The 26,189-nt window shown below is 50.2% G+C and overlaps 1 protein-coding gene across 2 annotated transcripts; it reads right to left on the bottom strand.

Annotated features, from left to right (window-relative positions):
• Window positions 1-1,771: 1,771 nt before the first annotated feature.
• On the bottom strand, window positions 1,772-25,923 carry LOC149276517 (signal peptide, CUB and EGF-like domain-containing protein 2). 2 transcript variants are annotated; one of them, XM_089503535.1, is made up of 23 exons: window positions 25,833-25,923; window positions 22,593-22,715; window positions 20,369-20,494; window positions 19,934-20,068; window positions 16,857-16,982; window positions 15,510-15,626; window positions 15,142-15,210; window positions 14,902-15,018; window positions 13,863-13,985; window positions 12,597-12,713; window positions 11,141-11,263; window positions 9,826-9,942; window positions 9,603-9,680; window positions 9,334-9,438; window positions 8,312-8,446; window positions 7,903-8,100; window positions 5,482-5,652; window positions 4,659-4,826; window positions 4,283-4,444; window positions 3,569-3,766; window positions 3,140-3,292; window positions 2,405-2,484; window positions 1,772-1,924 (listed from the first exon to the last, which is right to left on the bottom strand). In XM_089503535.1, exons 1-23 carry the CDS (start codon window positions 25,921-25,923, stop codon window positions 1,772-1,774), a joined length of 2,985 nt encoding a protein of 994 aa, XP_089359661.1. The 2 variants fall into 2 exon arrangements, with proteins under 2 accessions (XP_089359661.1, XP_089359662.1); XM_089503536.1 differs by lacking the exons at window positions 3,569-3,766; window positions 8,312-8,446; window positions 9,334-9,438; ... (1 more) ...; window positions 9,826-9,942; window positions 25,833-25,923 and having other exon boundaries at window positions 22,593-22,707.
• Between the last annotated feature and the right edge of the window lie 266 nt (window positions 25,924-26,189).

Below are 26,189 nucleotides of genomic sequence, written 5' to 3'. Positions count from 1 at the left end.
GCCGTATGCCTATCCCATGCATGTTTAATACCCTCACTGTATTACCCTCTACCACCTCTGCTGGGAGGCTGTTCCACTTATCCACCACCATCTCAGTAAAGTGAATTATCATTCTATCTACGACTGCACCACATGTTTGGAGTCAACTCATTTCATTCCAGATCAGTAACCTACAGACCTACCCAACGAGTCCAGATCCCAACTCATTTCTTTCTAGATCAAAAACTCACTGAACAACCCAATGAGTCTGGACTCCAAGCCGACAGATCACGGATTTTCTGGAGCCTTTGAACGGTCAGAAGAGATACAAAGACCCGTTGGACGTTTATACAGAATCTGGGGGATAAATAGCCTTTGCTTGCGCTTGCTGCTCGTCGAAGGGAAGGTGTAATTAATTAGTCGTTTCTCGCGTCTCCATCGATTCCTCGGTGAGTCACAACGCGTCGTACAGCCTTCCAGACTCCAACGGATGGAGCGCCTCCCCGCGGGGGCCATGAGCGGAAGGAGAGCCAGGGTTCTAGATTCTATAAATCAGATTCTATAAATCTGCGCAACAAAATAACTCAATAAAAACCAAAAACGTATCAATCTTAAGTGATAAGAGCCGAAGAGGGACGAGGAGGAGGAGACGATACATTTATTAAAGAAATACAGTAAAAAAATACAGTCACGCGTTAAGAGTCCGGACAGTAAGCGCTTTAATTATACACCGGCTAAAAAAATATTCTCTTCGTACCCCGATACATTTTAAGTAGAAAGAAGGCTAAAAGCTAAGTTCTGTTATTTGTGCTCATATATTTATACCGTCTAACCAAAACTTTACAGAATGTACAGCTCTGAAAATCCCCCGTCCCAGCCTCACGGAACGTCGTTCTCCATGTCACAGAACACGCAACACAGGACACGCGTCCGGCCACGATCCGGCGATCGCTCTCGCGTTTAATACAATTTCTCCTCCGTTTCAGGAGGTTCCGAAGGACCCGATTCTGTCGATTCCATGGAAACCGCTCCATACATCATCTAAAGGTACGATCTGGGTCTAATACACCCGATATTCGGTCTGTCCCAGTACATTGGTCTCAGCGCTCATTTCCTTCTAGATAAATCCATTTCAATGTCTGGAAAAGTGAAGCTCTTTGTAAAAAAAATCTCCTAAGAAATCCTTCCAAACAAATAAATAACTTTCTTTTCTTAAGGCTACTTCTTGTAATTAAGTTACTTTGTGATGTTTCAGCTCCTATCCTGTAGATTTAAAGAAAGTCGCAGGATCCTTGGCATTGGCCGGGGGTCCGCCTGCCATTGGACGGGGGGGTCCGCCTGCCGTTGGTCCCAGCCGTTGAGACTCCTTGGTGGATGGAAATGTTTCCGAAGAACACAAGCCATTGGACGCCCTTAAAACGTCTAAATGAGATCGGCGTGTGTAGCTGTGCCACGTGGGTTACATTTTTCCATGACAAGTCTTTTGTTTTTTTGACCCAAGACTCTTTCGTCAGCTGACGGCACGGAGCCCGAGAAGCCCACGGTCCCCGTACTATGCTCTGGAGAAAGACCTTTTGGTGTCTCGAGCCACTGACAGCCCCGTTGCGTCGCCTGATATTCCTCGGCGAGCGTCGGCACGTACAGCTCCAAGGATCAGCTATAAATACACAAATATGGCAATACGGAAGTGGCCAAAATTCCCTCCGACTGGCGTGAAAAGGACAGGAGCGGAGGGGGTTAAATCCTTCTTGAAGATCTTCTCATAGAGTCCGCAAACGTCGAGGGCTCGTCGTTATTTGTAGGGCCGCAGAAACCTGGACACTTTGGCGCGAAGAAGCCGTAAGAACGACTTGGGAAACATCTCTCTGGATTCCTGCGCCGTGTACTTGAAGTAATTTTGGGGATTCGCCAGGACGTCGAACAAGGCCTTTATGAGCTTCTTATCCTGAAAGAGAACATTTAATGAATACGTCAGCCTCGGCCTGACAGATCACATTCAGGCATTCGCACCGCGCTCGGCTGCACAGATCACGCTCAGCCACGTGGATCCGATTCAGCCATTCATACTATGTTTCAAATGTCTAATAAAGCAGTAATTCAAACAAAAACAGCATCACACGTCCTTGAAAAAGGCACAAATGTCATATATATATATATTTATATCTATAATTATTAAGCTAATCGTTGGAATATCTTTTTTTTTATCCTAAAAGTGACAAAACTGCATGGTTGGGTGATGTTTGAGGCTCGATGCGGCTTCACTAGGACATCGACGTTGGCCAAACGATCTACCCTGTGCCCCCCGGAGCTCCCTCTGGTGGCTGATGCTGATATTACAGCCCTGGGCATGATTTTAAGTGGAAAACCCCTAAACGTTTAACCCCCGAATACCTAACATTTAAGGTACGGCGCGTTTCATTAATACCTTCAGGATTTCCTGGTGGTTTTCCGAGGCGTAGAGCCGTCCGTCACGCACTATGTCTTCTATCAGCTCCTGGTAATCTTCTGCAAGGGAGACCGAGAACATCAAATAAACATAATCAGACGATCCGGACCCTCCATAATACGTATATAATATAACGATAACATGAATAATAATATTTATTTCCGACCTCTGACCCTCTTTACCGTTTCTTCAAGATACTTTTTAATACAAATGGTTCTCTGGGCAGATCTTCTGCGCCAGGTTGGGTTCATTTGTTTAAATTCGTATTAAATACACAGTAAATACACAGTAAATACACATCCTAAGGATCCGCAGCTTTATTATTGACCCGGACCGGGTTTAAACGGTTAATACGAGACGCAGATACGGAATTAGACAGAATTCGTTTTCTTGTTGATTTGTCGTCAGACGCTGCGTTATTTGGACATTTCTTTCTCTTTGATGTTTTCTATTATATTATATATTGTTATAAGTGGCCCTGGAGCCGTTTCCGGTTCATTCCGCCGAGTGTCGCAGCTGTTCCTTTGAATCTTCTAACGTAATCAACGGTCCTTGAGAAGATGTGAAGGAGCCTCTGATCCGTTGAAAACCAATAAAACCCGGCAAAGGGTAACCCCACCAGGGGGGGTGCAGGACACACACGCCACCGGCGTACGCACAGTACATACATGTAACCGTGACCCGGCTGGGCTGGCTGCTCTACATCTGTCTTACCATCGTACGTGACGTACGGGACTTGGAAGCCTTTGGCGCTGTTTGCCTCGTTGGACCGGAACTGGATCCAAAGCTTTTTGGACCTGGACGTGAAGGCGATGGGGCGCTCGTACGTCTGGCACGTCTCGTAGGTGGTGACAGAATTGGATGAAGCTTTGGAAGAGACAGAATGACACGTGAGAGGACAGAACGCGGCCGAGTCTCTTCTCTAACACACACTACCCGTCTCTTATCACCTCCCGCGGACCAAATAAAAGAACGTATTTATCACATTTAATGAACTCATTTGTGTCGCACGAGAGAGACAGAGCTAACGTGCTTTTTTTTTCTGTGGATCTCTACGTTTCCATAATATTCTATACCGGCCCCTCGCAGTGTGATGTCATCATCACGCCCGTCGCCTCATCGACTCGTTCTAACGGAACTCACAGCTTTTTCTCATCACTAAATAATCTCCGCACTCGTCCTCTATGGGCAGGAAGATTTCGGGGACGACGATCAGGATGCGGCGTTTGGCCGGCGGGTTGATGTTCCAGGTGCACTCGACGTTTGCCGGATAATTTCCCGGATAGTTCGGCGACTCGATGTATCCGGTGAAGTCTCCCAGTTCCCCTCCGCACAGCCGGTCTGCGAAAAGAAAACGCGGAAGCCTCGGCGTCAAAAGTGGAAACCCCATTCAAAACACATCAGGATCGGTAATCCTCATTGTACGGCGCTGCAGAATATGACGGCGCTATATATATATATATATATACAGCAATAATAATAATATCTGTTCATGAACGAGAAACCGAGCAGATACAATGCATTCGTTGCCATAACTTGCTTTTGTAACATTATATAAAAGAAAAAACGATGAAACCAAGGATTATTTAACCCTTATCTGCCGTACCACGGCGGGGTAATCAGGGGTAGGAATACCGCGGCGGGGTAATCGGGGGTAGGAATACCGGGGCGGGGTAATCGGGGGTAGGAATACCGCGGCGGGGTAATAATCGGTGGTAGGAATAACGGGGCGGGGTAATCGGGGGTAGGAATACCGTGGCGGGGTAATAATCGGTGGTAGGAATACCGTGGCGGGGTAATAATTGGCGGTAGGAATACCGCGGCGGGGTAATCGGCGGGTAGGAATGGGGCACTTACTCTTGCACTGGGTGATACTGGTGGAGCCGTCGAAGTCCGTGCTGGTGTTTCCCGGGCAGGAAATACAGAAGTTCTGTCCGAAGTCCATCTGGTACGTCCCCACCGCGCAGCGGATACACCGGTGGGTAGTTGTGTTGTAGAAATGCCCCGGCGAGCACTGAACTGCAGAAAGGGGAGAACGCGTCAGCCAACAATTAAACGGGTGGTAAAGACCCCAACATCTACCCCGCGTCCCAAACCAGGATGTAGGGGGTTAATAAACAAGCTGGTATGATATATAGTCTCAGGCATGGGGGCTGATGACGTGGCACAGGGTGGGATCTGCCTCGTATATATATATATATATTTATTGATCGTTGGTTATTGATGGAGTCACCTTTAGTCTCGCAGTCGGTAAACACCGTGGCACCGTTGTGCTTGGTTGTGAGTCCTCCGCCGCATGGGAAGCACAAGGTGCGCCCGGCTTCAGGCTGGTACGTCCCATGTGGGCACGGCTCACACGGCCGGAAGCCATCTGCCGAGAATTCACCCGCCGGGCAGAGCCCTGCAACGAAGGCAATTCCAGGTATTTGCGTTAGAGACCTGCGCGACTCTCATAGAAACGCCACTGATTTATGAAACCAGATTAAAAAATCCCCCCCCCCGAAAAAAATGTCTAAAATCCGCTTTTTTATTAGCCAGCGAGCGGTGCAGGGTTAGGTTGCAGATACCAGGCGGTACACTAGGGGGCGCTGCTGGATAAAGGCGCAATACCGAGACGTGCCATGCATTTAGTGCGCACCATTTACACGGCCACCGAGAGGTTAACACAGACCCTCGGCGCAGGGGGGGTGTAGCGGCATTTAGTTAATGCTATTTTCACTATTTAGACTGCCGTCTGGTACGGCTTCAGTCATCAGCTGGCCGTTCCTTTACATAATATAATAAATATTTAAGGCGAGCCGTTAAGTTAACGGTGGCCATCCGGCGTTAGCATAAAGCAGCGTTTGGCTATAATTACCCCCAGAATTCCGCAGCCGCAGTTGCCCCACTTGGATATAAATGCACAGTATCTGCCCTGTGATACCCGGCAGAGCTCTACGCCCTATCGCTATGCATTGTAGACCGGGACTGGCGAGCGCCTAGCGGCCCCCGGAGGGCTGGGTTTGATGTGGCTGCGCCGGGAAGCGGTCGGATTTCCCTCGCTGGCGGTTTTTTACCTCCGCATTCTGATACATCGCGGGCCCCCGGGCTCTTAGGCCCACCTCGGTTCTCAGGATTTGGGCAAATTTCACACGTTATCTGCCCTTCCTCATTTTGATACGTTCCGTTTGGGCATAAAACACATTGCTCCTTCTCCTCGTCGTAGTAAGTCCCAGCTTGGCAGCTAACTGGGGGGGAGGAGGGGACAGAAAGAGAGCCGGAGTTGTTAATACTGTGCGGGATTTTACGGCAGAGATGGTGCATCCAAGTCAAACATTAACATTCAAGTTGTGATAAATTCTTTCACTGCCCCCCCTGTTCTCGTATGGCTGTGATCTATGGAGACCTCCTTGCAGCGTATAAATATATTAATGTCACTATAAGGCCGTCTCGGGGAAAATCTTGGCCTCCATGGACACAGCAAGAAGCAGACGGCCCCAGATTATTATTACTAGAACCCGGGAAGGGCAGTTAAACTCTGAAATCCACTACCTGTGGAGCAATGAGTGGGCTAACCCCGGAACTTGCAGGGTTAAATAATCACATTTTGTTTCTACAAGATACATTGTATCTGCTACGTCATATATTCCGATATTACGCCATATCGCATGCGGTATCCCCCCGGCCCTCCGCCGGTAATCAGAATGCTATTATAGTAGATTAGGGGGCTGCCGGTGGTTTGGGGGTCTTCACGGGACTCGCACTCCCATCAGGCCTTTCTTTCCAGAAAAAGTCCTTTTTTTTTGTCCCACAAAAGACCGAATTGGCTTCAGGAGACTTGATGTTAGCGGCGGGGGTCTCTGTCAGCCCCCGACGACCCCTTTTCTTAAGTCCCAGGCAGCTGTTTTTCTAATTCGAGAGCTTTTGTGATGTAAAGAGGGGCCTGGAGTGGGGGGGGGGCCCAGATTAATGCTCATAAAGACATTTAAAAAGCTCTAAGCCCCTTTTGAACTTTTGTGTCTTTTAAGTAGTTTCTTTTTTTCTTTTGCCGGAGACAATCGCTGGAGGATCCCCGCGGAGCATCGAGAGCCTCGTCAATAAAAAGGTCAACGACGTCCCATCTCGGCGGGCTGGCGGTGGCTCGTTTGCGGCGGGGCGGACTGAGGTAAAGCCCTTCATTATATTTATTTATGGTAAACGCTTCCAAACACTTCCAAGGCTGACGTCATTTGCCGGGTGTTGAATCCTTTTGTCTATAAGTAACCCCCCCAGCCCCCCCCCCCACCGACACGACGTACAGCAGAGCTGGTCTGTATCATGCTACCGAAACATGCGTGTGCGCTCGGGATCACGCCTGCAATGCGATTTCTACATATCCAGTACCCTGGAAACGGATTGCGTTCATAATTAGTAAATGTGGGAATTTCCAAAAAGCAAGCAAAGCATAAGCCCCCCCCCCTCCAGGCTGTAAAGGGTTAATGCCGTGTCACACAGTAGAAGATGGCTGGACGGGCGAGGAAGTGACGGTTACCGGCGACAGAAAAGACTACTCCGGAAAAATGTGAAATCCCCAGGAAAACCGACCGCAACGGCCGAGGTCATTAGATGTTTTCATGAAGAGATTTGGGGCTAAAAGGAAGAAAACAAGAAATCGGAGGGTAGGTGGACAGAGGAGCCGGACGGGGGGAACGGGCCGCCAGAAGCGGGTCTCCAGAGGTCGGAGGGGCCGATGTGGACAGAGGAGCCGGACGGGGGGAACGGTCCGCCAGAAGCGGGTCTCCAGTGGTCGAGGGGCCGATGTGGACAGAGGAGCCGGACGGGGGGAACGGTCCGCCAGAAGCGGGTCTCCAGTGGTCGGAGGGGCCGATGTGGACAGAGGAGCCGGACGCGGGGGGGAACGGTCCGCCAGAAGCGGGTCTACAGAGGACGGAGGGGCCGATGTGGACAGAGGAGCCGGACGGGGGGAACGGTCCGCGAGAAGCCGGTCTCCAGAGGTTGGAGGGGTCTCTGGAAGAGAACGCGTCTCCCTCCGGCCCCCGACGGAATAACCATTAACGGATTTCATTTTGGGAACCGACCTTCGGAATAACGATCTTTGAAGGCGGCTCTCGCTGCGCTTTTGGGGCAAACCGTAAGATTCGAAATGTTATTAATTTGTTTAAACGATACGGTCGCGTTATTGTCTCGCGCCCCGAGTCCCGACAGTGAGAACACGCGAAGGACGCGAACGCACGCGGCCCCCCCTTATCTCGCCCGCCGGCCGGCCCGTTGTCAGAGACACATAGACTGGAGGACTGCCCAGACTCTCGGCGGCCCTCGTCGGACGGCGTTACCTGAGCGCTAAAGGTTTGATTAAGGTTTGAGTCTTTACAGCAGGAGAAACAGGCGACTAGACGGGGGCCGGATGGGGGCCGATCTGCCAGCGGGTTCTGAGGCGAAGCACAGACAGGTCCCTAAACAAAGTCAAACGTTTTGCAGCATTTGGGGGGTCGACTTACCACATCGCCCGTCTGCCCGGACCTGTCCCGTCCCACAGGCGTCCTGCGCGTCTCGGGGGGTCTTTCTCGCCACCTCGAAGTCCCTCCCGGACAGACGGACGTGGAGCTGCTCCCTGCTGAACGCCTTTCTCAGCGTCCTGACGGTTTTGCGGAGCCGTTTCTCTGCTTTCCTCCGGACGCAGCTGAGGGCGCACGACTCTGAAAGGGGGGCAAAAGCAGGAAGTTACTGAGAAAGTCCCGGCAGAACGTCAGCTCTTCTGCCAAGCGCGCAGAGTACATTCGCCTTCTGCCTGACGATACGCGGAGCGGAGAGAAAACAGGAGATACTTTGAAGAAAGTTCCGCAGGTTTAAGGAAAGGAGCGTTAATAATTAAGCAGAAATGGGCCGCTTCGGGGTCCGCCGACCAACCTGTGACCTCGTGATGGCTGACGTGGAGCTCTAGCAGCGCCGTTATGACGCTCTCTCTGCCGGACGGCTTCCTCCCGACGCTCTTGCACGTTATGTTTAAGAAGTGGAAATTCTCGTACACGAGATATTGTTTCTCTGCATAAACAAAATCACAGAATAACCAGCCGAGCGCGACGTTATTCCTCCCCGCAAGTCATCCGCCCCAAACGTCCCCCCCCACTGGCCGTCGCACTTCACATCAAAGAAAGAATTTGGGGATTTCGACATAAAACACGAGCCGAATTACCTAACTCCCACCCCCCCATCCCCCCCCGGATTCACGCAGGTTAATTGGGCGAAACGCAGCGCTTTGTGACGAGAAAAAACCCCATCGGTGCAAAAAGTGAAAATCCACGTAACGGCACGAAGAAGCCTCGTTGGGCTCCCGTATATAAGATAAGGATCATTCGACGAGCACGGAGCACGATAACGATCGCTAGAGACACAGAGTGAAGTATAATAGATTGCGAGCTTCTGAGACTATCTAGGTCTGTTGATCAGGCAGATTATGACATCAATGACGGGTAGTCTGCGGAGCTTGCAATCTCTTTACCGGATGGGCGGTCGAGAATCTTTAAGGTATTTTGCCGTCTGCGCTTCGTGCCGGTGGTCTGATCTGCCCCGGGCCCCGTGCTGGCACATCCCTCCAGCCTCGAGACGGTGACCTCCAGTCCTGCCGCCGCGGAGCACTGAGTCTGTGCCGACGCCGCTGGGTAACGTCGCACATCAAGTACCCCGCTAGCTACCCGGACGCGCTGTGTGGCCCCTCGTGAAAACTCCCCCCTAGATCACCAGGAAACAGGTAAGAGAGCCCCGGGGTGCAGGGCCGGGGGGGGGGGATTCTTTCGGATAAAACAGGGGGTCAAACACACGATCCCTCCCGGGCGCCAAATCCGACGGCTGCGGCCCCCGCGTAGCCCCCGTTGTAGCCCCCCGTTGTAGTCGCTCCGAATCGGCGGATGATTCCGGACCCTTTCCGGTACCTGATATCCGCTGCTGCGTGAATTCCGGGGGGGCTTCTGTCTTCCTCGTCCGGCACGCGCCGTCGGCGACTTTAAACGTGACGCTCGTCTTAATTGTTGCAAAATCTGGAAAGAAGAGAGAATGAAGCGGCGTCCCCCGTCCCGCGGGTCAGTCTCGTGCGCCCCGTCACCCCCGGGCAGGGCCGGCCCAGAATAACTAAACGATGCGCCGCTCTCGCCAATAACCGCCCTGGGATTTAGCGCTCTGAATAAAGACACTTTTTTGTTACCTGCGGTCTCGTTCCTCGCGCGTTTCGCTCTCAGCGGCGAGGAGGATCCACAGGTGACGGCGTACGAGTCCTGGAGCCCTGCAGACGCAAAGCGTTTCGTTACCCCGAGTGACCCCCCTTCCCGGGTTCACCGTTATTTATTCCGTCGCTATGGTTACGAGGCGGTCGTTTTAAGAACGATTATTATCTTCTGTTTTGGTGACCGACGCAGCGTCCTACTCACCGGGCGCGGAATAGACGTGGGACGGGCAGCTTAGTAAACACCTCTCGCCCCCGCCGCTCTTCACGCAGCGTAGGAATACCCTCGGGGGGGCCGCGTCCGCCGGGGGGGTCTGAGCCTCTGAACGGAATAAAAAGAGGAGCGCTGATGGGGTGACCGGTCCACCGGGGGTTAAAATGCCCACAAGCCCCGAACCGTTTCCGAATTAGGATTCTCTTGGGGGGGTTTCTTTGTTATTTTTATTGTTTTACCCCCACGTTATTTGCCCCACGCGCCCCCTAAAGAGCCGACACAGACGCTGTGTTCAAAAGCCGACATAAGAAGCATTTACCCGCCGTAATGACCTTTTATATGTTGGGGGTCCGTGCGGTCGATGGTTTGGGGGGAAAGGAACCAATAAACTCAGAGCCGCTACGTCTAAAAATGTACACGGAGCCGCCAACCCGCTGCTGTGGCCGCTCGTCGAATCGTGCTCCGTAAAAAAAAGAAATGTAAACCTTTTGGGGTCACCGGAGCTGACTTTAAGCGTAACGGGCGTCAGTCGGGTCTTTTATCCGGGTAGCAGCAACCGGCACGGACTCCTCGTGGTCCGCGGCCCAGTCCCGGGGGGCTCGCGGATCATTGGCCTGGGCTTTCGCCAAACCTCGAATGATTCAACTCAACCAGGTCACAAAGGTCTTGTTCACAAACGTAACCCGGATTATCCCGGCGCCATGGCCGCCACGAGCGAGACAAACGGCCGCCAGTACCAAGCACACTAAAGGCGCTGCTCCACTCCTGGTCAATTTAACACTTTTCCCATTAAAAACCCTGCCCAAAAGAATGATTAATCATGGCCATCCCCACCGATACTATCGCCTAGCCCCCGTATCATAGGATACAATGGGAGACTCCGTTGCCATAGCAGCAACAAAATCCTATCCTCACACTTTTAAGAAAAAAAGCTAGAAACACAGATTTTCCGGTTTCCCGCAGATCTAGGATAGTGATTTTTATTAAAGTGGAGCAGCGCCTTCACAGCAACAAAACCGCACACGCCGTCACGGGCGCTAAAGAGTTAACGCGGCACGCGCCAAATGCCGCCACGCGATGGACACGGAAGGGAAACGGCGGCCAAGACAAAGTATCTCCTGTATCCCGCTGACCCTGAACTGGTTTCAACTGGGAAACCCATCATCCCAACGTCAGGACATGTGATGCATTAACCCTTTACCTGCTGAAGGGTCTGTGGCCTGACAGAATGGGATTGCGCTACACCCCCCCACCCCACCCCCGCCGCAGTTACAGAGGGCTTCTACCCTGCGCCGGGGCATCTTACCGACGCAGTCCTTGCCGTTCCAGTGCAGCTTGTACCGCGGGGGGCACTGACAGTAGTGAGCCCCCGCCGTGTTCACGCAGCCGTGCGAGCAGCCTCCGTTGTTAATGCTGCATTCGTTCGTATCTGCGGGGCAAAAAATTGGGAAAATGGTTAATTTCTAGACAGGCGTCGGCGACATAAATAAAACGCAGATCTATCCCCGAAACGACGGCTGATTTTCTCGCTTAGATAGAGCCTAACGTCTTATATTTGGTGCTTTGGAAAGAAAAAAAATATAGTATTTGTTCCTTTACATTTATTTTGGGCTAAAATAAAAATTTGCACAAAGGGGGGGGGATTAGTAAGAATGAAAATTTGGTAAAAAAAAATGGATATTGTGATTAAGGTTCTTTTGAAGACTTTGTGAAACCTCCGCCCGGCGCCGTCACCAAAACAATCGTTATTTTGTGTCTTCCCCGCGGCAAACCACATATTTTGGGGCTATTTTGACTTCCGTGGGACGCCGGCTGAGACGGTTATTAAAGAACTCGTTTCATCGCCGTCTGGAAAGGAAGGAATATAAGAATTCCACGAGCAATTATACTTAAAGGAAAATTACACCAAAAAAAAAGGAAAATTGGGTGTAATTAGAGGCTTACAACCCCCCCGTGCCCCCCCTCCGTGGAATAATACCCCAGTAAGGGGGCAGAAGACTCTCCTTGGCACGGATCACATGATACATTTAAAGGGACCAATCATTGTATACGCTAAAAGACCCTGAGCCACAGCGTGGACCCCAGACCCCGAAGGGATTATGGCGGAGCCTCTAATAAACGCCCGCAGGGGACCCCCCCACGAAGCAGAAAAAGCTGCATTTATCCAAATAATGCAATTTGTTGGTAAAATACGTGAAACTTTTCCTTCCTGATGTCTGAACGTTCTCAGTTCTCAGTCACCGGCTCTGCTACGGGTAGCTCCGGTGCCGAGGGGGTTAATAAGAGCTGCCGTGTGTCTCGTTCCTCTCCGGTAGAGTCTGGCTGGTGCTGCGATTGCGGTTTGTTGGAATCCGAGACTCGCCAAAGACCGGCGTTACGGATAAGAGCGTCTGTATGAGCTACGAGCCAGCTGGAAAAACCCTCGCTGACGGGAAAACCCGACACCTGAAAGCCAAATGTTCGGCCCGCGGCTGCTATAACAGGGACATGCGCGACAGACTGTGCGGACATGCGCGACAGACTGCACCAGACTGCATGGACATGCGCGATAGAACGCAGGCTGGGAGGTATCACCATTCTTTAGTTTTCATAAAACAAGGAGAGGGCATGAAGTTTGGAACGTCGTCAACGCATCGTATTTTAGGAATGAAAATGAATTAAGGATTCGTTCACCGATCCCAGCCGGCCCTGCAGGGGGTCAGAGCACCCCCCGCCCCCCACATTAATTCAGCTATCTGCCCCCTCTGGGGCTTTGCACTCACCTCCGCAGTGTGTGAGGCCGTAGAGGCTGTACCCTTTATCACAGGTGCACGTGAAGGACCCCGGGAGATTGGTGCACGTGTGATCGCACGTCCGTTCGAAGGAGCACTCGTCAATATCTGCGATAAAATCAAATAAACGGATAACAAAAAGTCAGTAAAAAAATTAAAAAAAAGGAAAACAGACACAAAAAAAGTGTCAGGGGGGTATTTATTCTAAACTCCCCGGATGGGCTTCATCCCCCCCGAGGTCACGGATGAGCTCACGGGACGGAGCGCGGCACAAAGTGATGTCATCGCCAAAAATAATCCTTCTGCTACCCCTTTAATACAGAACATTATGTAACAAGATGAACGTTTCTAAACATTACTCTAAATCGATACATTGTTACCAACGAGCATGTCTGCGCTGCAAGACACTAACTGTGATTATTACTACTATTATTATTACTCCAGATATTATTAGTAGTAGTATCAGGACTACTACTGATATTAGAACTATTATTAGTATATTAGCATTATTACTATTATTACTAGTAGTAGTATTAATATTGCTATTAGTAGTAGTATCAGTAGTGTTATTACTAGTATATTAGAATTATTACTATTGTTAGTATTAGTAGTTTTACTAATATTATTTGTAACAGTATCAGTATTAATATTGCTATTATAACTATTATTAATAGTATTAGCATTATTACTTTTATTAGTAGTATCAGTATTATTACTATTTTTAGTAGTATCAGTATTATTACTATTATTGACAGTATCAGTTGTATTACTATTATTATTAGTAGCAGTATATTACTATTAGAAGTAATATCAGATGTATTATTACTATTAATAGTATTGTTACTATTAATATTAGTAGTATATTAGTATTAATACTATAATTATTATTATTACTATTAATATTAGTAGTAGCATATTAGTATTACTATTATTATTATTATGACTATTAGTAGTAGTATTGCTATTATTAGTATTATTATTACTATTATTACTCGGTTATATTTTGCATGTTGGGAAACCTGCATTGACTGCTTGTCTCCCGAACGGCCGGTCTCTGAATGTGGTGGGATCGTTATATTAAACAGCCAGAGCTGAAAGGCAGCCATACCCACCCCTCCTCGGCGGCGGGGCAATCGGCGACCTACCCTGACAGCAGGGCAATCGGCGACCTACCCCGGCTGCGGGGCAATCGGCGACCCAACCCGGCGGCGGGGCAATTGGCGACCTACCCCGGCGGCGGGGCAATTGGCGACCTACCCTGGCAGGACTTCTCATCTGTAAGTAATTTGAAGCCCGTCCTGCAGCTGCAATCAAAGCTGCCCACCGTGTTTTTGCAAAAATGCTCGCAGCCGCCGTTCCCGCTCTGACATTCATCAATATCTGCGGGGACACAAAACATACATCACCCACGTGTCCCGACCCACCTTACACATGTGTAACACCTTACACATACTAACACGCGGCACATACTAACACGTGGCACATACTAACACGCGGCACATACTAACACCTTACACATACTAACACCTTACACATTCTAACACCTTACACATACTAACACCTTACACATTCTAACACATTACACATACTAACACCTTACACATTCTAACACATTACACATACTAACACCTTACACATACTAACACCTTACACATACTAACACGCGGCACATACTAACACCTTACACATACTAACACCTTACACATGCTAACACCTTACACATGCTAACACCTTACACATACTAACACCTTACACATACTAACACGCGGCACATACTAACACCTTACACATACTAACACGCGGCACATACTAACACCTTACACATTCTAACACATTACACATACTAACACCTTACACATACTAACACACTGCACATACTAACACCTTACACATACTAACACCTTACACATACTAACAAGCTGCACATACTAACAAATTACACATACTAACACCTTACACATACTAACACGCTGCACATACTAACACCTTACACATACTAACACGCTGCACATACTAACACCTTACACATACTAACACGCTGCATATACTAACATGCTACACATACTAACACATTACACATACTAACACGCTACACATACTAACACGCTGCACATACTAACACGCTACACATACTAACACCTTACACATACTAACATGTTGCACATACTAACACCTTACACATACTAACATGTTGCACATACTAACACCTTACACATACTAACACCTTACACAAACTAACACCTTACACATACTAACACTGAATGTGAATTCGGTGCTCTCCGTGTTAAATTGTTACCTTTACACGTCTTCCCGTCAAACTGCAGAGTAAATCCGAGGGGGCAGCTGCAGCGCACGCCAGTCGAGGTGTCACGGCACGTTCGGTCGCAGCCGCCGTTATTAACCGCGCATGTCTCTGAAACGTGGACAGAGGGATGTGTTAGTAACACGCATCGCATGTCGCACCGCGGCGTCTCTCACGTTAACAGGAGAATCCGCCTGAAGCTGATGGGAACTCAGCCGTCGCCTTAACGCTCACCCATCACCAGCCGGCGCTTCACCCGCTTGTCCATGTCCGACGTGGAGTTCAACTCTGCTTCTTCTTTCTCTGTATAGAAAACACAGAAGGCGACAGATAAGCCGAGGCGAGCTCCAGGAACCCCCCCGATTCTGCCCCCCGCCCGAGGGGGGGGGGCGCGGCAGACGCGGCGCTGGACAGAGACCACTATGCGGGAACCGGATTCAGGAAACGCTCTCCAGGGACTAGCCCAGTTATACTCAGGAGAGTTGGTAGGAATAGACTGACAGCATGACTGCGAAGGAGTCCCAAGGCTTTTGGTGAAATGCGCATGGGGAGGAATAAATGGGAGCACAAGCGAGTTCAACGCGTTTGCCGTCCTTACTGACCGACACAGGCCTTGCCGTTAGCGTGCAGGGTGTACTTAGGGTGACAGGAACATACGGGCCCGACATCCGTGTCATTACATGTGTGCTGACATCCTCCGTTTCCATGGTTACAGGTCACTGGAAATAAAACAAGAGACCCCAACCTGGATTAAATGGGCTTTTTCTGAAAAATAGCAAGAAAAATGGTAACTGCGTCCAGAGACGGACGGACGGAAAGACAGACAGACAGGAGGGACTGTAATTGCATTTCTGACTGTTAGCTCTTTGGCCAAGGTATTGGCTGATGCAGTTTCTATCCCCTCGGTGTGACTGGCGTGTAGCGCGTGAGAGTGCCGTTACATAGACGGTATTCTCATACACCACAGAACCCGGTCATGGCTGCCTCCATGATCCCCGAGCCCCGTCCTAACACCCCAGAGGGGTCTGTTTCTAATCGCCACGTACAGCGGGGGGTCATGTACCCGCCTCGCCCCGAACCAGTCCCCATCGCGGGTATTTTCTAGGCCCCCCCCCCCCCCCCCCCCCCGAGTGCCTCATTAGTGTTCTGACAGAAACGCCCCCCCCAACCATCAGAGTGAAATCCGAAACTCCCCCCTCTTCCTGACCTCAGTCCCATTCCCTCTCCCGCAAGACTTTGTTTATTTCACTTCTACCCCCCCATGTACCCCCCCACACACCCAGCCCCCCCAGGCCGCGGCCGCTTCTCAAGCAATTTTCTTAAAAGGAGAATTATTGTCGACATTCAAAGTCTAACCGAAGTCCCAAAGCCGCTTTATTTAGGTCACCAGCCATTTCCTTCAAACCATCGTTTTTTAAAATATATTTTAACAAAAATACTGATTTCCGACATTTACCACCAAAGATACAAATCGTGAGAGTTATTTAACTCTTTCCAAACAACACACGCTGCTACATTTCTAGAATGTTACGGATCGGACGCGGGTATCGGAGACGGGAGACTAACCCGCTTCACGGGTCGCAGGATGAGACTTACCGCGAAGGGTTAAAGGATCTTAACATATATAGAGGGGGGGGACTACTGCAGGAAGAGGGCACTGTCCTAAAACAGAGGCGCAGAGGGTAGTGGATGCATGGAAGAGCCTTCCTGCAGAAGTGGTAGAGATGGGGTGGGCATAAGGCTCAGCTAGATATAAGATAAGGCCAGGGACTAAGGGAAATTGGACAGACTTCAAGGAAACGGCTAAGAGTTGTGTGAAGGGAAGGAGGTCGCGCCTGGAGACAGCTAAGTAAACGGGGACACCACGGATGGGGGGCAGATAATGGGGTTATTGGTGTGATGATACCCTGCGGCGGGGGGTCCGGGTATTTTTGGCGTCGGACACTTACGGACACAGTCTCTCTGATTCCTCCCCAACTCGAAACCCGGCCGGCAGTCGCAGGACACGCCGCCTCTCGGCGACTCCCGGCAGATGTGAGCGCAGCCGTGATCCTTGTTCATGCAACTCAGGCCTTCTGCAAAACAGACGGGGTATTATCAAAGGAGAAGAGCCCCCCAGAGCCCGTCTATCCGGACCCCCCCAAACTTCCGTGCTTTTGGAAAAGACCCCCCCCCCCCCGAAAAAAACATTCAGCCCATTCAGTCTCTTCCTCCCCACAGAAAACGGCTCTCCGGGGATCTCCAAAAACTGAAGAAAAATCCTTTAATACATAATTTCTTCTTTACTCAGTGGGTCTCGTTCTTAAGTGGAACTCTCCTCTCCTCCCCTCTTATCTCTCCTCTCCTCCCCTCTTATCTCTCCTCTCCTCCCCTCTTATCTCTCCTCTCCCCTGAGCTCTCCTCTTATCTCTCCTCTCCCCTGAGCTCTCCTCTTATCTCTCTTCTCTGCTCTCTCTCCTCTTATTTCTGCTCCTCTTAGCTCTCCTCTCCTCCCTTCTCTCCTCTTTCCTCTCTGCTCTCCTCTCATCTCCTCCAAGTAGGAAAGTCGGCTGCTCTTATTTCAGGGACTTAAATCCCAGAGTGTAAATGACAAATGTGTGGTTTGTGTTCTGTTTATCCTGTGAAACCGCAGCCCCCCTGCAGCAGACAGAGTGTGGGCCCCTGGAGCAGACGTAGCGCAGCCCCCCTGGAGCAGAGTGCGGCCCCCTGGAGCAGACGTAGCGCGGCCCCCCTGGAGCAGACAGAGTGCGGCCCCCTGGAGCAGACGTAGCGCGGCCCCCTGGAGCAGACGTAGCGCGGCCCCCCTGGAGCAGACGTAGCACGGCTCCCCCTTCAGGGCACCTGCTCCCATCACACACATCCATCAAGCTCCCCATCTGTCTCCAACTACAACTTCAGATTGCTTGTGTGCCCTTTAATCTACCTCTTGACCTCTAACCTCTTGAAGGGTCTGCAAGGAATTGTGCCAAATAACAGTTTTCTTCCAGCTGTTTGTCTAATTACCTGCCTCCCGGATTTATCCACTAAAAAGCTGAATTCATTATAATCGGCCCCCGGCGGCCCCCGTCTAGTCGGCTATTTCTCCTGCTGTAAAGACTCAAACCGTAATCAGTCGTTGGTCTCGTCTTAGATTCAGGAGCCGTATGTCTACCCCATACATGTTTAATACCCTCACTGTATTACCCTCTACCACTTCTGCCGGGAGGATTGTATGATTTGTTGTATGATTGTATGATTTGTTGTATGATTGTATGATTTGTTTATGATTTGTTGTATGATTGTATGATTTGTTGTATGATTGTATGATTTGTTTATGATTTGTTGTATGATTGTATGATTTGTTGTATAATTGTATGATTTGTTGTATGATTTGTTGTATGATTGTATCATGATTTGTTGTATGTGACGCTACATCGTTTCCTACGGCAGCTCAATAAAATGTAGCAACTTTACTTCAATAGTGTAGGGAGAACGCTGACGAAGTTTAAAAATATTTTATGCAAAAAGCAACTTTTTGATGAAATTGGAATGTAAGATTATTATTATCTGTTATTAAATTTTATTATCATATTTTATTAGTAGTAGTAGTTGAAGTATTATTATTAGGTTTTATTATCATTATTATTATTATTAGTATTACTATCATTATTATATTATTATTATTATTATCTTTTATTATTATTATTATTAGTAGTAGTAGTAGTATGTTTTATTATTATTATGTTTTATTATTATTATTATTAGTAGTAGTAGTAGTATGTTTTATTATTATTATCTTTTATTATTATTATTATCTTTTATTATTATTAGTAGTAGTAGTAGTATGTTTTATTATTATTATCTTTTATTATTATTATCTTTTATTATTATTAGTAGTAGTAGTAGTATGTTTTATTATTATTATGTTTTATTATTATTATTATTATTATTATCTTTTATTATTATTATTATTAGTAGTAGTAGTAGTAGTATGTTTTATTATTATTATCTTTTATTATTAGTAGTAGTAGTAGTAGTATGTTTTATTATTATTATGTTTTATTATTAGAAGTAGTATTATATTATTAGTAGTAGTAGTAGTAGTATTATTATTATTATTATCGGTAGTAGGAGTAGTATTATTAATTGTATTATTATTGTTTATTTATTTGTATTCCCGCAGCACTTTTTCGTGTAATATATTGTAATATAGTTTTTGGAAGGGTATAAACAAATGTAACATAAAGAAAATCCGACGTTCCCAGTGACTCCGCAGTCGGCGACTGGATGGGATCGTTTGGGGTCTGACGCTTGGGCTTCATGCCGGGGCTCTCTGCTGCCATTAAAGGGGTTTTAGTCAACAAAGGGGCAGATCCTGAGCCGCGGAGATTATTCTGCTCCAGCGACTTCTTGACTCCTTTCCCACAGTGAGAAATCGGCAGAAACAAAGATGGCGCCTCCGACCCGGAGCACAAAACATGAAAGCGCCGGCCAGCCATTGAGCTGTCAATCACCGGCCCGCACACCCCATAACATCACAAATTAGCCTCATTAACGCTGCTGTTTTTGTGACATTTTCTGGGCTAATAAGCGCAATGTGATCCGTCAACTAACCGAGAGGCGAAGCGGTCGGGGAATGAAGTGTTCGGGGTTTGTCAGGCGGGGTAATTCTCTTTGTGTTCATTCAGTCGCCAGATAATTGCCTCTCGAAAGCAGGTAAAGTGCAAAAAGTTCAAGAAGCGGAAGGAAAAAAACACTTAGGAAAAAAGAGGCACCAAGGAGCGGCGGACGGAGGGTCCTGGGCTACTGACGGGGTCAGGGGACCAGAGAACGGGGGTCTGAGGACCAAGGAATGAGGGGTCTAAGGACCAAGGAATGAGGGGTCTGGGGACCAAGGAATGGGGGGTCTGAGACCTGTTGAACAGGGAGTCCGTGGCAAAGCAGAACGTGGCTTCCAACTGGTTTCGGTATTCCTGGGAGTTTGCAATCCTTAGGTCTTTAAACTCCTATAACTCCCAGCCAGCCCATGGCGCGGGGGTTTCCTTACCTTCAGAGCGGTGGATGCACGTGTGCTGATTGTCGCTCAGGAAGAAGCCCTTGTTGCAGCGGCACTCGTAGCTCCCCATGGTGTTGACGCAGAGGTGCTGACACCCCCCGTTATTGGACTGGCATTCATCCACGTCTGCAAACGGCAAAATCAGAGGAATTAGAGGGGTAAAGAAAATCGTCCCCTGCCCCGGGGCAACTCGCTGAGAACGGACAGCACAAGGAACTCCTTAAATAGAATACATACGTATTAACTACAACTCCCATTATCCTCATTCTAGGCTTGAGTGCAGTCACTGACCACCTGTGCTCAAGCACAAATTTCAATTATAACTAAGGGGACTCATGTTACCCTCTATGGGTGCAATGAAATCTGCACTGTACATCGCTACTGACACACCGGGCGATATGGCGGCGCGACAGTCTAATCGCTTACCTAAGCAGTTATGTCCATCGTGGGCCAGCTTGAAGCCGTCATAGCAAGTGCAGCGGTAATTCCCGGGGATGTTGGTGCACTCGTGGACGCAATCGCCATTGTATTCACTATCACATTCGTCAACGTCTGCCGGATAAAGAGAAAGTCGGCGTGATTAATGAGAGCGCCTCGGGCACAGGCGATCACGGATCAGCAAGTCACGGATCAGCGAGTCACGGATCAGCGAGTCACGGATCAGCGGGTCACGGATCAGCGGGGTAAATGGAAACACTCGCCGCGTCTTTTCATGAGGATTAGACAGAGGCTTTCTGTTAGATGAGAGCAGTGAGAGTCGGACTCCTGACAGCTACTCACTGCTGAAAATTACTTTCAACTTACGTGGCCCTCGCGGCCCCTCCATGACACCGAAAGGGTTAAAAATCACATCCCCCAGACCCGTGCGGGGAAATACCACTCGCAAGCATTTTTAAAGCCTGACTCCTACCAGCCACTGGCAGGCTGAGGGCAATGAGAGTCACCCCCAAAAGAGGCTGATATGTTACTATGTTGGATACCCAACCACGGAGGAGAGCATCGCACCCAACCATGGAAGAGAGCATCCCACCCAACCACGGGGGAGAGCATCGCACCCTACCACGGAGGAGAGCATCGCACCCAACCACGGAGAGCATCCCACCCAACCACGGAGGAGAGCATCGCACCCAACCACGGAGGAGAGCATCCCACCCAACCACGGAGGAGAGAATCGCACCCAACCACGGAGGAGAGCATCGCACCCAACCACGGGGGAGAGCATCCCACCCAACCATGGAGGAGAGTATCCCACCCAACCATGGAGGAGAGAATCCCACCCAACCACGGAGGAGAGAATCGCATCCAACCACGGAGGAGAGCATCCCACCCAACCATGGAGGAGAGCATCCCACCCAACCACGGGGGAGAGCATCCCACCCAACCATGGAGGAGAGAATCCCACCCAACCACGGAGGAGAGAATCGCACCCAACCACGGAGGAGAGCATCCCACCCAACCATGGAGGAGAGCATCCCACCCAACCACGGGGGAGAGCATCCCACCCAACCATGGAGGAGAGCATCCCACCCAACCACGGAGGAGAGCATCGCACTTAACCACGGAGGAGAGCATCCCACCCAACCACAGGGGAGAGCATCCCACCCAACCATGGAGGAGAGAATCCCACCCAACCACGGAGGAGAGCATCCCACCCAACCACGGAGGAGAGCATCGCACTTAACCACGGAGGAGAGCATCCCACCCAACCACAGGGGAGAGCATCCCACCCAACCATGGAGGAGAGAATCCCACCCAACCACGAAGGAGAGAATCCCACCCAACCACGGGGGAGAGCATCCCACCCAACCATGGAGGAGAGCATCCCACCCAACCACGGAGGAGAGCATCGCACTTAACCACGGAGGAGAGCATCCCACCCAACCACAGGGGAGAGCATCCCACCCAACCATGGAGGAGAGAATCCCACCCAACCACGGAGGAGAGAATCCCACCCAACCACGGGGGAGAGCATCCCACCCAACCATGGAGGAGAGCATCCCACCCAACCACGGGGGAGAGCATCCCACCCAACCATGGAGGAGAGCATCCCACCCAACCACGGAGGAGAGCATCGCACTTAACCACGGAGGAGAGCATCCCACCCAACCACAGGGGAGAGCATCCCACCCAACCATGGAGGAGAGAATCCCACCCAACCACGGAGGAGAGCATCCCACCCAACCACGGAGGAGAGCATCGCACTTAACCACGGAGGAGAGCATCCCACCCAACCACAGGGGAGAGCATCCCACCCAACCATGGAGGAGAGAATCCCACCCAACCACGAAGGAGAGAATCCCACCCAACCACGGGGGAGAGCATCCCACCCAACCATGGAGGAGAGCATCCCACCCAACCACGGAGGAGAGCATCGCACTTAACCACGGAGGAGAGCATCCCACCCAACCACAGGGGAGAGCATCCCACCCAACCATGGAGGAGAGAATCCCACCCAACCACGGAGGAGAGAATCCCACCCAACCACGGGGGAGAGCATCCCACCCAACCATGGAGGAGAGCATCCCACCCAACCACGGGGGAGAGCATCCCACCCAACCACGGAGGAGAGAATCCCACCCAACCACGCTCCTCACATTCTGCAGAAATAATTCGGGGGAGGGAAGGGTTATCAGCAGAGTCCACGTCTCACCTTCACACGAGGTCCCCTCTCCTTTAAAGCCGGCTTTGCAGATACATTTGTAGGCGGTCGGCGTGTCCTGGCATATGGCGTCTATGTGGCACTTGTCGGTTCCCTGCGCGCACTCGTCCACCCCTGCAGGAAGAGAGAGAAAGGGGTTAAAGCCCTGGGGGGGGTGCGTGATATACAGAGGGGCCGAGTATCACAGGGGCATAAACCACTAAACGTGCAACGCGGTAACGTGATACGAGAGATCCGGGCATCTGAAAGCCCCTTCGAGCCGATCTACCAGAGACCCCTCGCCTTCCAAGCTTTATCCAACCGGGACCCCTAAAAACACCCCCCCGGGGGCATTAAGACCGAGGCATTTCTTTCATTTTATCGAAATCTTATTTATTTAACCAGCAGATACAGAAGATAAATCGGAGGATTTTTTGGCAGAAATCCGGCTCATTTTATGCCAAAAATGTTACAAAATCTACAAGAGAGGAAACGGCGCCAGAAATGGGATTGATTAATTAACCCTGTGAGTGCATCTGGACCAATTACAACAAATCGTCTTTTCTCGACATTGAGCTGAACTGGAAGGATAAAGAATAACGCGTTTCCCCCGAGATTCTGCTCGGCAGGGCCCCCAATTTATTTATTTTTTACCAAAAATACTGTTTTCTACAATTTATAACAAAATGCTGGCTTCGTATTTTTATTCTTTTTTATTCGTTTATCCACGAAGTGTTACGTTTTTGGCGCCTGAAGCCTTTTGCAGGATTTTATTATTCTTTTCAGAGGAGCCCGGCAGCTGAGATTTAAACCGCCAGCTTCTGTTCACACTCAGGGTTTTTATTGCCCTAAAACCGCAGGCTTTCTACCTGACGTGAAATATTCGCAGCCCTGAATCATATAAACGACGCGGCGGGGGAGCGGGGGGGCGGGGGGCGCTTCGTGGAAAGTTGAAGTTGGCAGCGGGTCTGACAGGCGACGGACGCTCTCCCTCACCGGCCGCTGGAGCTGGAATAGTGGCTCCATTCAGGGGTCCGGCATGAAATATTTGTTTATTAACGCGCAGGTACATAAAATATACTGGTTACCAGGACGATCGCAGCTCAGAAAAAAATTAGTTTTAGACCAAAATTTACCAATTTATCCAGAAATGTATCTGCCAGGAATAAAACGGCGACGCGGTCCGGGGGGGTTTGCCGGTATCTGATGGCTCAGGATTGGACTGAACCAATATGGGGGACTGCGGGGGGCTACAGCGACCTCATCAGCCAAATGATGTCATAATGTAATAACCCTCGCAGTATATTTACGGATATTCGTATTAAGTCATCGTTTCTCATGCAAACCCGGAAGCCACTCGGGTCCCGCCGGCCACGAACGCTCCGAGGGTCTCAGCCACGACAGCTTCGCTGAGGTTTTACCTGCCGGAGCCGCTGCAGCGGGGGAGGGGAAACGCGCTTGGGACGGATCGCCCTTTTCTCGGTACTGGGGGGGGGATTGGGTTCCAGATGTTTATTATTTCTGGAACCGAGGGAGTCGATGAATTAACCCCCCCCCCCCCCGTCAGGAATGTCTGTCAATCCCCGGGATAGTTTCCAGAAGCTGCCCGACACCATAGATACAGCGAGGGCGCATTTTTTAGGGTAACAGACCCGGGGGGGGGGGGGCGCAAGCTTCGCTGGACATTTTTCTGTCATTTTCTGACCCCCCCGATAAATAACAAAGCGCTGAACGGATTCACGGGGGGCTCGGACGGTGAATGTAACAAAGTATCACTTATTTGTGCACACAGGCGTAACCAAGCGTCGTCGTGCTACGACTCCCATCACGCTGGCGCCGGCGGGGACGCTGACACACGCGGCCGCTCGCACTCTCCTTACACTCCACTCATTTCCCCCAAACATCTGCAATCTGTCTTCCAGGAGTTTGTGTTTATTTTAGAATCTATTACCCAATTTCAGCCGGGGTCAATCTTCCTCCACTTAACCCTGCGGCTGCCAGACATTTCATAGCTGCCGAGAGGTCAGAATTCAGCAAAAACAGGAGAGGGACTTTCCGCCTTCCGCAAACGGCCCCAACGCCACAGGATTAACCCCCGGGGGGGCAGACTAACCCAGCACTGATGGAGTTAAGCTTGGCAGGGCACCGGAGCCTGGCTGAGCATCATGGGGGTTGTAGCCCAGAGCAGCTGGAGTCGGGCCGGTGCCAAATGCGCAATTATTGTAAATCCAGCTGCAGGACGGGCGGGGGGGGGGGTGTTAGTTAGAATTAGGGAATTAACTATTTGAATGCCACAGGGGCCCCCCGTCAGCCCCCCATTCCGTGTACTGTCAGGCTCTGGGGCTGCGTGTGGGGTAATCGGCTAATACCTGGCGGGGCAGATCAGAGACTCAGTGGGGTATCAGACCAACTCCGGTGCAAACCGATAAAGTGAAGCCACTGCCAGGAGCATCGCACGGGTTGCTACGGCGATTGCCCACATTTACCATTCTGTACTGGAATTGACCCATTTTTTTGTACAGCTACATATTTACAAAGATATCCCGGGAGCCTCTAATGACTCCTCCACGGGGCATCAACCCAGCGGCAAAACCAGGCCAAACTACCCAGGAAAGGGGGCAGCCCGCAGCACACTGGGGTAAATGCCCCCCCAAATCAACAACCAAAGCAAAAGCACAGAATGGATCCAGCCAGGGGGTAAATCCCACCTCAAAACTCTTAAGGGTTTATGTGAATCACAAACAAGAAGCACCTTTGTCAGTCCTGTTACGGGGGGGGGTATGGGGGGGGATATCCATGTTATGAAAAAGTAACTGCAAAGTGTAAAAAAGTATTTTTATCGCCATAGCAATCGGTGATAAAACCAGTTTTCATACTTTCTCACACAATCCTTTAGTAAACATTTTACTAATTTGGGTTCAATTAGAGAGATTTCAGTAAAAAAAAAAGAAAAGCATGGAAGCAAATAATACATGAGACACACGGGGGGGGGGGCAATTCTGGTCCAATGTGGTGAATTTAGTATTATCCAGGAGAATCGGTTGCTATGACAACAGCACCACATTTACCACTTTGCACCAGACTTGGTAACACCCATTAAAGACATTTCCACGTGGGGTAAATCAAGTTATAAACAGTGCAGAAATGATTCCCTCAGAGGTTAGGGGTACAGAGGCATGTCCGGGCAGAGTGCCCTGGGGCCACCCCTGCTGAGAGGTCAGCACACGGCATCACTACCTGCAGGGTACTCACCGCTGGGTGTCCGGGCAGCAGGCTGGCTGAATGCACACAGCAGGGGCAACGAGAGCAGGAATAGGCTGGAGGCAGACCCCAAATACCCCATACTGACAGGGGCCAGACAGGGGCCACCCCAAACTGTACGAGTAGAGACCCCTCACCCTACAACCCCCGGCTACCCCCTCCGAGACCACTGGTTGCCTCACTAACCGAAAATAACCCCGGAGACCCCCAGCTACCCCCTCTGAGACCCCCAGCTACCCCCCTCCGAGACCCCTTCCTCTCTCACCCCGAATCCTAAATCCCAATCCCCCTCCCCCTGAGACCCCCAACCTCTCTGCCAGACACCCTAACCCCCCTGAGACCCCCGAC

The sequence above is a fragment of the Sceloporus occidentalis genome, unplaced genomic scaffold, assembly GCF_023333645.1.
Source record: "Sceloporus occidentalis isolate IW3139 unplaced genomic scaffold, rSceOcc1.0.p SCAF_235, whole genome shotgun sequence".
Taxonomy (NCBI): domain Eukaryota; kingdom Metazoa; phylum Chordata; class Lepidosauria; order Squamata; family Phrynosomatidae; genus Sceloporus; species Sceloporus occidentalis.
This window is presented reverse-complemented; position numbering and strand designations above follow the sequence as displayed.